Source organism: Oncorhynchus gorbuscha, unplaced genomic scaffold (genome assembly GCF_021184085.1).
Source record: "Oncorhynchus gorbuscha isolate QuinsamMale2020 ecotype Even-year unplaced genomic scaffold, OgorEven_v1.0 Un_scaffold_5717, whole genome shotgun sequence".
NCBI classification, from domain to species: domain Eukaryota; kingdom Metazoa; phylum Chordata; class Actinopteri; order Salmoniformes; family Salmonidae; genus Oncorhynchus; species Oncorhynchus gorbuscha.
Window position 1 is genome coordinate 7589 of NW_025745405.1, and position 11712 is coordinate 19300.

At 53.4% G+C, this 11712-nt stretch overlaps 1 protein-coding gene across 2 annotated transcripts; it reads left to right on the plus strand.

The window, feature by feature from the left end:
• Positions 1 to 221: 221 nt before the first annotated feature.
• LOC124018714 (skin secretory protein xP2-like) lies at positions 222 to 11129 on the plus strand. 2 transcript variants are annotated; one of them, XM_046334065.1, is made up of 3 exons: positions 222 to 1225; positions 10601 to 10727; positions 11036 to 11129. In XM_046334065.1, exons 1-2 carry the CDS (start codon positions 235 to 237, stop codon positions 10696 to 10698), a joined length of 1089 nt encoding a protein of 362 aa, XP_046190021.1. In that variant the 5' UTR covers positions 222 to 234; the 3' UTR covers positions 10699 to 10727; positions 11036 to 11129. The 2 variants fall into 2 exon arrangements, with proteins under 2 accessions (XP_046190021.1, XP_046190022.1); XM_046334066.1 differs by having other exon boundaries at positions 222 to 1207.
• Positions 11130 to 11712: the final 583 nt, after the last annotated feature.

Here is an 11712-nt window from a genome sequence, read left to right on the forward strand (position 1 = left end):
TTCAAGCCTATCAGATCCTTCATTAGTTCAACTTAACCAATGTTTGGAATTCAATCAAGTGAGGAAACGTTTTGCTGTGCAGTGATCTTCTATCAGGAACGTTACAGGTGGATCTGGTGTCAGGTTAAACCTAGAAATACATTTCTCTCATGAACCTCCATGTTTTTCTGTGTTTTTATTCCAGTTGTCAGGAATGGTCACATCTCGGAGGACATGGAGACCATCGCTGACCAGATGCAGCTACCTGTCCAGAGTGCCCTGACTGATGACTCTGAGGAACCCGTCATCATGGCCTCAGAGGCCCTGGAGACCATGGGGTCTGGATGGGAGGAGGACCAGGTCCTGGAGATGCTGGCTGCAGCCGAGCCAGAGGTTTCCCCTGAAGCCCCTGTTGAGGCTGCAGCCGTAGATTCAGAGGTCCCTTCAGAGGCTGTAGTCTTAGTAGAGGCTGTGGTCTTAGTAGAGGCTGTGGTCCCAGTGGAGGTGGCGGCCCCTGTTGAGGCTGTCGTGGTTGAGACCACTCCTGTGGCAGAGACTCCTGCTGAGACAGTGGTGTCTGAGGAGGCCCCTGTTGTTGAAACTGGAGCTGCAGTGGAGGTGGCTACCCTGGTCGAGGCAGCTGCACCTGTGGAAGCTGCTGCCCCAGTCGAGGTGGCTGAAACTGTCTCAGAGGCAGCTCCAGCCCCGACAGAGGAGACCCCAGCTCCAGCCCCGACAGAGGAGACCCCAGCTCCAGCCCCGACAGAGGAGACCCCAGCTCCAGCCCCGACAGAGGAGACCCCAGCTCCAGCCCCAAAAGAGGAGACCCCAGCTCCAGCCCCAAAAGAGGAGACCCCAGCCCCGACAGAGGAGATCCCAGCTCCAGCCCTGACAGCGGAGACCCCAGCTCCAGCAGCGGTGACCCCAGCTCCAGCCCCAAAAGAGGAGACCAAAGATGCTCCAGCCCCTGTGGCCGCTGTCCCTGAGCCAGTAACCCCTGCTGCTGAGCCTGTGGCTGCTGTCCCAGAGGGGGCCCCCGCTGTGGAGACCCCTGCACCCAGTGGCCCCATAACTGACGTTGTTGCTGCTGAGCCTGCAGCAGAGCCAATAACCACCCCTGTGGCTGTGGAGGCCCCTGTAGCAGCCGTTGCCAATGAGCCTGTGGAGGCCCCAGGACCAGTGGAGGCCCCAGGACCAGTGGAGGCCCCAGGACCAGTGGAGGCCCCAGGACCAGTGGAGGCCCCAGGTGAGGTGACGGCTCCAGCCCCAGAGCCTGCAGTAGAGACTCCTACCCCTGCTCCCGAAGCCGCCCCAGGTCTAACACCAGCCGCCCCTGCTCCCTCAGACGCCCCTACCCTTGCCCCAGAGCTAACAACAGCCGCCCCTGATCCCTCAGACGCCCCTACACCTACCCCAGAGCTAACACCAGCCATCCCTGCTCCTGTGGCCCCGCCTACTCCTTCCCCAGAGCTAACACCAGCCACCCCTGCTCCTGTGGCCCCGCCTACTCCAGCTATCTCAATCCCAGAGATTGATGGTATGTACTCCTCTAACGCTTCATCCTCACTCTACATATTTAAAACGTCATCTAACGTCATCCCTGTCTTACTATGGTGTATTTACCAGGCTCACAAATAGTTGCATTGCGATTATGGTGTGGTCACATTTCACCTCGGTAACACAGCACCAACTGATTTGTACTGAGGGACAATTAAATTCCACAGAGCAAAATGGCTGCCATTTATTGTCCTGATTAGCCCCAAGGGAGGTTATGATTGTTCTTCCAGCTCATAGATTCACTAAATTGATATGTTACCTAGAACACCTGTCTCTCCTGACCTAAATAAGGTGTGTCAGTCAGTCTGTTGTAGCCTGCCGGATCAGGCTTATCTGGAAAAGGGTTTGTCCTCCCCTGCCCCAGGCACAAATAGCTGAGAAGACATCGCTGCAAATATGCATGATGTGGGGAGAGAGGGTGAGATGAGATGTGGGGAGAGACAGTGAGATGTGGGGAGAGACAGTGAGATGTGGGGAGACCCGGTGAGATGTGGGGAGACACGGTGAGATGTGGGGAGACACGGTGAGATGTGGGGAGACACGGTGAGATGTGGGGAGAGCCGGTGAGATGTGGGGAGAGACGGTGAGAGTGAGATGTGGGGAGAGACTGTGAGCGTGAGATGTGGGGAGAGACGGTGAGCGTGAGATGAGATGTGGGGAGAGACGTGGGGAGAGACTGTGAGCGTGAGATGTGGGGAGAGACGGTGAGCGTGAGATGTGGGGAGAGACGGTGAGCGTGAGATGTGGGGAGAGACGGAGAGATGTGGGGAGAGACGGAGAGATGTGGGGAGAGACGGAGAGATGTGGGGAGAGACGGAGAGATGTGGGGAGAGACGGAGAGATGTGGGGAGAGACGGTGAGATGTGGGGAGAGACGGTGAGATGTGGGGAGAGACGGAGAGATGTGGGGAGAGACTGAGAGATGTGGGGAGAGACGGTGAGCGAGAGATGTGGGGAGAGACGGTGAGCGTGAGATGTGGGGAGAGACGGTGAGATGTGGGGAGAGACGGAGAGATGTGGGGAGAGACTGAGAGATGTGGGGAGAGACGGTGAGCGTGAGATGTGGGGAGAGACGGTGAGCGTGAGATGAGATGTGGGGAGAGACGTGGGGAGAGACTGTGAGCGTGAGATGTGGGGAGAGACGGTGAGCGTGAGATGTGGGGAGAGACGGTGAGCGTGAGATGTGGGGGAGAGACGGAGAGATGGGAGAGACGGAGAGATGTGGGGAGAGACGGAGAGATGTGGGGAGAGACGGAGAGATGTGGGGAGAGACGGAGAGATGTGGGGAGAGACGGTGAGATGTGGGGAGAGACGGTGAGATGTGGGGAGAGACGGAGAGATGTGGGGAGAGACTGAGAGATGTGGGGAGAGACTGAGAGATGTGGGGAGAGACGGTGAGCGTGAGATGTGGGGAGAGACGGTGAGATGTGGGGAGAGACGGTGAGATGTGGGGAGAGACGGAGAGATGTGGGGAGAGACGGAGAGATGTGGGGAGAGACTGAGAAATGTGGGGAGAGACTGTGAGCGTGAGATGTGGGGAGAGACGGTGAGCGTGAGATGTGGGGAGAGACGGTGAGCGTGAGATGTGGGGAGAGACGGAGAGATGTGGGGAGAGACGGAGAGATGTGGGGAGAGACGGAGAGATGTGGGGAGAGACGGAGAGATGTGGGGAGAGATGGAGAGATGTGGGGAGAGACGGAGAGCGTGAGATGTGGGGAGAGACTGAGAGATGTGGGGAGAGACGGTGAGAGTGAGATGTGGGGAGAGACGGAGAGATGTGGGGAGAGACTGAGAGCGTGAGATGTGGGGAGAGACTGAGAGATGTGGGGAGAGACGGAGAGATGTGGGGAGAGACGGAGAGATGTGGGGAGAGACGGAGAGATGTGGGGAGAGACGGAGAGATGTGGGGAGAGACGGAGAGATGTGGGGAGAGACTGAGAGATGTGGGGAGAGACGGAGAGATGTGGGGAGAGACGGAGAGATGTGGGGAGAGACGGAGAGATGTGGGGAGAGACGGAGAGATGTGGGGAGAGACTGAGAAATGTGGGGAGAGACTGTGAGCGTGAGATGTGGGGAGAGACGGTGAGATGTGGGGAGAGACGGTGAGATGTGGGGAGAGACGGTGAGCGTGAGATGTGGGGAGAGACGGTGAGCGTGAGATGTGGGGAGAGACGGTGAGATGTGGGGAGAGACGGTGAGATGTGGGGAGAGACGGAGAGATGTGGGGAGAGACGGAGAGCGTGAGATGTGGGGAGAGACTGAGAGATGTGGGGAGAGACGGTGAGAGTGAGATGTGGGGAGAGACGGTGAGCGTGAGATGTGGGGATAGACGGAGAGATGTGGGGAGAGACGGAGAGCGTGAGATGTGGGGAGAGACGGAGAGATGTGGGGAGAGACTGAGAGCGTGAGATGTGGGGAGAGACGGAGAGATGTGGGGAGAGACTGAGAGCGTGAGATAAGGGGAGAGACGGAGAGATGTGGGGAGAGACGGAGAGATGTGGGGAGAGACGGAGAGATGTGGGGAGAGACTGAGAGCGTGAGATGTGGGGAGAGACTGAGAGCGTGAGATGTGGGGAGAGATGGAGAGATGTGGGGAGAGATGGAGAGATGTGGGGAGAGACGGAGAGATGTGGGGAGAGACTGAGAGCGTGAGATGTGGGGAGAGACAGAGCGTGAGATGTGGGGAGAGACAGAGCGTGAGATGTGGGGAGAGACGGAGAGATGTGGGGAGAGACGGAGAGATGTGGGGAGAGACGGAGAGATGTGGGGAGAGACGGAGAGATGTGGGGAGAGACGGAGAGATGTGGGGAGAGACGGAGAGATGTGGGGAGAGACGGAGAGATGTGGGGAGAGACGGAGAGATGTGGGGAGAGACTGAGAGATGTGGGGAGAGACTGAGAGCGTGAGATGTGGGGAGAGACTGAGAGCGTGAGATGTGGGGAGAGACTGAGAGCGTGAGATGTGGGGAGAGACTGAGAGCGTGAGATGTGGGGAGAGACGGAGAGATGTGGGGAGAGACGGAGAGATGTGGGGAGAGACGGAGAGATGTGGGGAGAGATGGAGAGATGTGGGGAGAGACGGAGAGCGTGAGATGTGGGGAGAGACTGAGAGATGTGGGGAGAGACGGTGAGAGTGAGATGTGGGGAGAGACTGAGAGATGTGGGGAGAGACGGAGAGATGTGGGGAGAGACTGAGAGCGTGAGATGTGGGGAGAGACTGAGAGATGTGGGGAGAGACGGAGAGATGTGGGGAGAGACGGAGAGATGTGGGGAGAGACGGAGAGATGTGGGGAGAGACGGAGAGATGTGGGGAGAGACTGAGAGCGTGAGATGTGGGGAGAGACTGAGAGATGTGGGGAGAGACGGAGAGATGTGGGGAGAGACGGAGAGATGTGGGGAGAGACGGAGAGATGTGGGGAGAGACGGAGAGATGTGGGGAGAGACTGAGAGCGTGAGATGTGGGCAGAGACTGAGAGATGTGGGGAGAGACGGAGAGATGTGGGGAGAGACGGAGAGATGTGGGGAGAGACTGAGAAATGTGGGGAGAGACTGTGAGCGTGAGATGTGGGGAGAGACGGTGAGCGTGAGATGTGGTGAGAGACGGTGAGCGTGAGATGTGGGGAGAGACGGTGAGATGTGGGGAGAGACGGAGAGATGTGGGGAGAGACGGAGAGATGTGGGGAGAGACGGAGAGATGTGGGGAGAGACTGAGAGCGTGAGATGTGGGCAGAGACTGAGAGATGTGGGGAGAGACGGAGAGATGTGGGGAGAGACGGAGAGATGTGGGGAGAGACGGAGAGATGTGGGGAGAGACGGAGAGATGTGGGGAGAGACTGAGAGATGTGGGGAGAGACGGAGAGATGTGGGGAGAGACGGAGAGCGTGAGATGTGGGGAGAGACTGAGAGATGTGGGGAGAGACGGTGAGAGTGAGATGTGGGGAGAGACGGTGAGCGTGAGATGTGGGGATAGACGGAGAGATGTGGGGAGAGACGGAGAGCGTGAGATGTGGGGAGAGACGGAGAGATGTGGGGAGAGACTGAGAGCGTGAGATGTGGGGAGAGACGGAGAGATGTGGGGAGAGACGGAGAGATGTGGGGAGAGACGGAGAGATGTGGGGAGAGACGGAGAGCGTGAGATGTGGGGAGAGACTGAGAGCGTGAGATGTGGGGAGAGACTGAGAGCGTGAGATGTGGGGAGAGACTGAGAGCGTGAGATGTGGGGAGAGACTGAGAGCGTGAGATGTGTGGAGAGACTGAGAGCGTGAGATGTGGGGAGAGATGGAGAGATGTGGGGAGAGACGGAGAGATGTGGGGAGAGACTGAGAGCGTGAGATGTGGGGAGAGACAGAGCGTGAGATGTGGGGAGAGACTGAGAGCGTGAGATGTGGGGAGAGACAGAGCGTGAGATGTGGGGAGAGACTGAGAGCGTGAGATTTGGGGAGAGACGGAGAGATGTGGGGAGAGACTGAGAGATGTGGGGAGAGACGGAGAGATGTGGGGAGAGACGGAGAGATGTGGGGAGAGACGGAGAGATGTGGGGAGAGACGGAGAGATGTGGGGAGAGACGGAGAGATGTGGGGAGAGACTGAGAGCGTGAGATGTGGGGAGAGACTGAGAGCGTGAGATGTGGGGAGAGACGGAGAGATGTGGGGAGAGACGGAGAGATGTGGGGAGAGACGGAGAGATGTGGGGAGAGACGGAGAGATGTGGGGAGAGACGGAGAGATGTGGGGAGAGACTGAGAGCGTGAGATGTGGGCAGAGACTGAGAGATGTGGGGAGAGACTGAGAGCGTGAGATGTGGGCAGAGACTGAGAGATGTGGGGAGAGACGGTGAGATGAGATGTGGGGAGAGACGGTGAGAGTGAGATGTGGGGAGAGACGGAGAGATGTGGGGAGAGACGGTGAGAGTGAGATGTGGGGAGAGACGGAGAGATGTGGGGAGAGACGGTGAGCGTGAGATGTGGGGAGAGACGGAGAGATGTGGGGAGAGACGGAGAGCGTGAGATGTGGGGAGAGACGGAGAGATGTGGGGAGAGACGGTGAGCGTGAGATGTGGGGAGAGACTGAGAGATGTGGGGAGAGACGGAGAGATGTGGGGAGAGACGGTGAGCGTGAGATGAGATGTGGGGAGAGACGGTGAGCGTGATGATGAGATGTGGGGAGAGACGGTGAGAGTGAGATGAGATGTGGGGAGACGGTGAGATGTGGGGAGAGACGGTGAGCGTGAGATGGTGAGCGTGAGATGTGGAGAGAGACGGTGAACGTGATGATGAGATGTGGGGAGAGACGGTGAGCGTGAGATGAGATGTGGGGAGAGACGGTGAGATGTGGGGAGAGACGGAGAGAGTGAGATGTGGGGAGAGACTGTGAGAGTGAGATGTGGGGAGAGACGGAGAGCGTGATGATGAGATGTGGGGAGAGACGGAGAGAGTGAGATGTGGGGAGAGACTGTGAGAGTGAGATGAGATGTGGGGAGACGGTGAGATGTGGGGAGAGACGGTGAGCGTGAGATGGTGAGCGTGAGATGTGGAGAGAGACGGTGAACGTGATGATGAGATGTGGGGAGAGACGGTGAGCGTGAGATGAGATGTGGGGAGAGACGGTGAGATGTGGGGAGAGACGGAGAGAGTGAGATGTGGGGAGAGACTGTGAGAGTGAGATGAGATGTGGGGAGAGACGGAGAGAGTGAGATGTGGGGAGAGACGGAGATGTGGGGAGAGACGGTGAGAGTGAGATGTGGGGAGAGACTGTGAGATATGGGGAGAGACGGAGAGCGTGATGATGAGATGTGGGGAGAGACGGTGAGAGTGAGATGTGGGGAGAGACGGTGAGAGTGAGATGTGGGGAGAGACTGTGAGAGTGAGATGTGGGGAGAGACTGTGAGAGTGAGATGTGGGGAGAGACTGTGAGAGTGAGATGTGGGGAGAGACTGTGAGAGTGAGATGTGGGGAGAGACTGTGAGAGTGAGATGTGGGGAGAGACGGTGAGAGTGAGATGTGGGGAGAGACTGTGAGATATGGGGAGAGACGGAGAGCGTGATGATGAGATGTGGAAAGAGACGGAGAGCGTGATGATGAGATGTGGGGAGAGACGGTGAGCCTGTCCAGTGACTCGTAGTAAGTCATTAGGTAGATAATTCATGTTTTTTCATGGCCCCTTGTCATGAAATATGAGATTAGGTTATTATCCCACTGTTCTGGCCAAAGCATGTCAGACCCCCACCATAAATCTCTACAGTCACAATAGAATCATCACAATATAATTTTCACAGTAGAACTTCACAATCACAATAGAATCTACACAATAGAATCTTCTCAATCACAATAGAATCTACACAATAGAATCTACACAATCACAATAGAATCTACACAATCACAATAGAATCTACACAATAGAATCTTCTCAATCACAATAGAATCTACACAATAGAATCTTCTCAATCACAATAGAATCTACACAATAGAATCTTCTCAATCACAATAGAATCTACACAATCACGATAGAATCTTCACAATAGAAATTTCACAATCACAATAATCTTCACAATCACAATATAAATTTCAATATAATCTACACAATAGAATCTACACAATATTATTCTGTGTTTAAATGAGGGTGAAGATAAGTCTAGCATGTCTGTTTGAGTTGGGAGATTTCCCCTGAGTCACAGAGGAAAAGCCAAGCTCTGTTTCAGGGCTATGTTTAGCTATAGGTAACCCGTCTATGTAATGCTGCCCTGGAAAATGTGATGAGCCCAAAGTTCTGTTACCTTACATCCACTACCAGGAAAACCACTGCTACTGTACAGCCCACTATGTGTAGGTCTGCAGTCAGTTCCTATGGTTACGGGTACTGTACAGCCCACTATGTGTAGGTCTACAGTCAGTTCCTATGGTTATGGGTACTGTACAGCCCACTATGTGTAGGTCTGCAGTCAGTTCCTATGGTTACGGGTACTGTACAGCCCACTATGTGTAGGCCTACAGTCAGTTCCTATGGTTACGGGTACTGTACAGCCCACTATGTGTAGGTCTGCAGTCAGTTCATATGGTTACGGGTACTGTACAGCCCACTATGTGTAGGTCTGCAGTCAGTTCCTATGGTTACGGGTACTGTACAGCCCACTATGTGTAGGTCTGCAGTCAGTTCCTATGGTTACGGGTACTGTACAGCCCACTATGTGTAGGTCTGCAGTCAGTTCCTATGGTTACGGGTACTGTACAGCCCACTATGTGTAGGCCTACAGTCAGTTCCTATGGTTACGGGTACTGTACAGCCCACTATGTGTAGGTCTACAGTCAGTTCATATGGTTACGGGTACTGTACAGCCCAGTATGTGTAGGTCTGCAGTCAGTTCCTATGGTTACGGGTACTGTACAGCCCACTATGTGTAGGTCTGCAGTCAGTTCCTATGGTTACGGGTACTGTACAGCCCACTATGTGTAGGTCTGCAGTCAGTTCCTATGGTTACGGGTACTGTACAGCCCACTATGTGTAGGCCTACAGTCAGTTCCTATGGTTACGGGTACTGTACAGCCCACTATGTGTAGGTCTACAGTCAGTTCATATGGTTACGGGTACTGTACAGCCCACTATGTGTAGGCCTACAGTCAGTTCCTATGGTTACGGGTACTGTACAGCCCACTATGTGTAGGCCTACAGTCAGTTCCTGTGGTTGCGGGTACTGTACAGCCCACTATGTGTAGGTCTGCAGTCAGTTCCTGTGGTTACGGGTACTGTACAGCCCACTATGTGTAGGCCTACAGTCAGTTCCTGTGGTTACGGGTACTGTACAGCCCACTATGTGTAGGCCTACAGTCAGTTCCTGTGGTTACGGGTACTGTACAGCCCACTATGTGTAGGCCTACAGTCAGTTCCTGTGGTTACGGGTACTGTACAGCCCACTATGTGTAGGCCTACAGTCAGTTCCTGTGGTTATGGGTAGTGGTTCTCTCTCTCTACCTACCTACCTACCTACCTACCTACCTACCTACCTACCTACCTACCTACCTACCTACCTACCTACCAGACATGCAGACTGAGTAGTAGAGGTCTCCAGTGGTTCCTAGTCTGTCCGTCTGCCCCTCCACTCTCCAAACACAGAAAGAACAAACTGTCCTTTTTAGGCAGAGAGAGAGGACCCACCCCTTCAGTTGCATGTGCTACTGTCAGGAGTTGCATAACTCTCTCTCTCTCTGTGGTGAATGCTGTTTGCATGGCTGGCCACACACCCTATAACCAGGTTATTCACCAAGCCAGCTCTGCTGAACAAGATGATGTGGTAACAGAGAGAGGTTTGACTCTGGGCTCTCTGCTACTATTCACCAAGCCGGCTCTGCTGAACAAGATGATGTGGTAACAGAGAGGTTTGACTCTAGGCTCTCTGTTACTATTCACCAAGCCGGCTCTGCTGAACAAGATGATGTGGTAACAGAGAGGTTTGACTCTGGGCTCTCTGTTACTATTCACCAAGCCGGCTCTGCTGAACAAGATGATGTGGTAACAGAGAGAGGTTTGACTCTAGGCTCTCTGTTACTATTCACCAAGCCGGCTCTGCTGAACAAGATGATCTGGTAACAGAGAGGTTTGACTCTGGGCTCTCTGTTACTATTCACCAAGCCGGCTCTGCTGAACAAGATGATGTGGTAACAGAGAGAGGTTTGACTCTGGGCTCTCTGTTACTATTCACCAAGCCGGCTCTGCTGAACAAGATGATGTGGTAACAGAGAGAGGTTTGACTCTAGGGCTCTCTGTTACTATTCACCAAGCCGGCTCTGCTGAACAAGATGATGTAGTAACAGAGAGAGGTTTGACTCTAGGGCTCTCTGCTCCGTCTTTGTTTTTCTATGCTAATAGTTCAATGGCACGAAGGCTGTTCATGTTGGAATGTCACATTAACCACACACACACACACACACACACACACACACACACACACACACACACACACACACACACACACACACACACACACACACACACACACACACACACACACACACACACACACACACACACACACACACACAGCCAGGTGTTGATTTCCAGTGTGTGTTGTTTTCCAGGTGTTCCGGTGGTTGTGTCGGAGGTGGCACAGGAAGCAGCGGCCTTGGTGTTGGCTGGAGTGGCACAGGAAGCAGAGAAAGACAAGAAACAGAACTAAGAAGAGAGGTCAAACTGAGGAGGCCGCTGGTAAGACCCCCCCTCAGATGATACCCAGACAGAACAGACACTCATAAAAACATTGAACTAGTCTCACAGATGATGACATGCCACTAAGCAAATTCAATGTAAAACAACAATGTGAATCTTTCATTGAATATAAATGATCTTGAATTTCCCCCATTTCAAGGACTTGATGATGTGTATATAAGAGCATACAAGCTTCATGTCTATGAACAAGGAATCTAATTAACTACGATTATTGAATAATGTACTTATGTTACTCGATATACAAGCATCTGTAACTAAATACAATTTGTTTTTTTTGTGTCTTTCAGTGGCCTGGGAAACACAACCTTCTTGGATAAAACCTCTGTTTTTACATTCAGAGACGATTTGTAGATAAGATGCACAACCCAAAGACCAGGAAGTTAAAAACACACACACTCATCTACCACAACGATGACAGACCAGGAAGTTAACACACACACTCATCTACCACAACGATGACAGACCAGGAAGTTAAAAACACACACACTCATCTGCCACAACGATGACAGACCAGGAAGTTAAAAACACACTCATCTACCACAACGATGACAGACCAGGAAGTTAAAACACACTCATCTACCACAACAATGACAGACCAGGAAGTTAAAAACACACACACTCATCTACCACAACGATGACAGACCAGGAAGTTAAAAACACACACACTCATCTGCCACAACGATGACAGACAGGAAGTTAAAAACACACACACTCATCTGCCACAACGATGACAGACCAGGAAGTTAAAAACACACACACTCATCTACCACAACGATGACAGACCAGGAAGTTAAAAACACACACACTCATCTACCACAACGATGACAGACCAGGAAGTTAAAAACACACTCATCTACCACAACGATGACAGACCAGGAAGTTAAAAACACACACACTCATCTGCCACAACGATGACAGACCAGGAAGTTAAAACACACTCATCTGCCACAACGATGACAGACAG

What these genes read in the sequence shown, in the direction of transcription:
- LOC124018714 (XM_046334065.1), top strand. Translation starts at nt 235, where the DNA reads ATGCAGCTACCTGTCCAGAGTGCCCTGACTGATGACTCTGAGGAACCC. An exon ending in AGGACCAGTGGAGGCCCCAG is followed by an intron (nt 1,226 to 10,600) that starts GTGAGGTGACGG and finishes GTTGTTTTCCAG; the next exon opens with GTGTTCCGGTGGTTGTGTCG.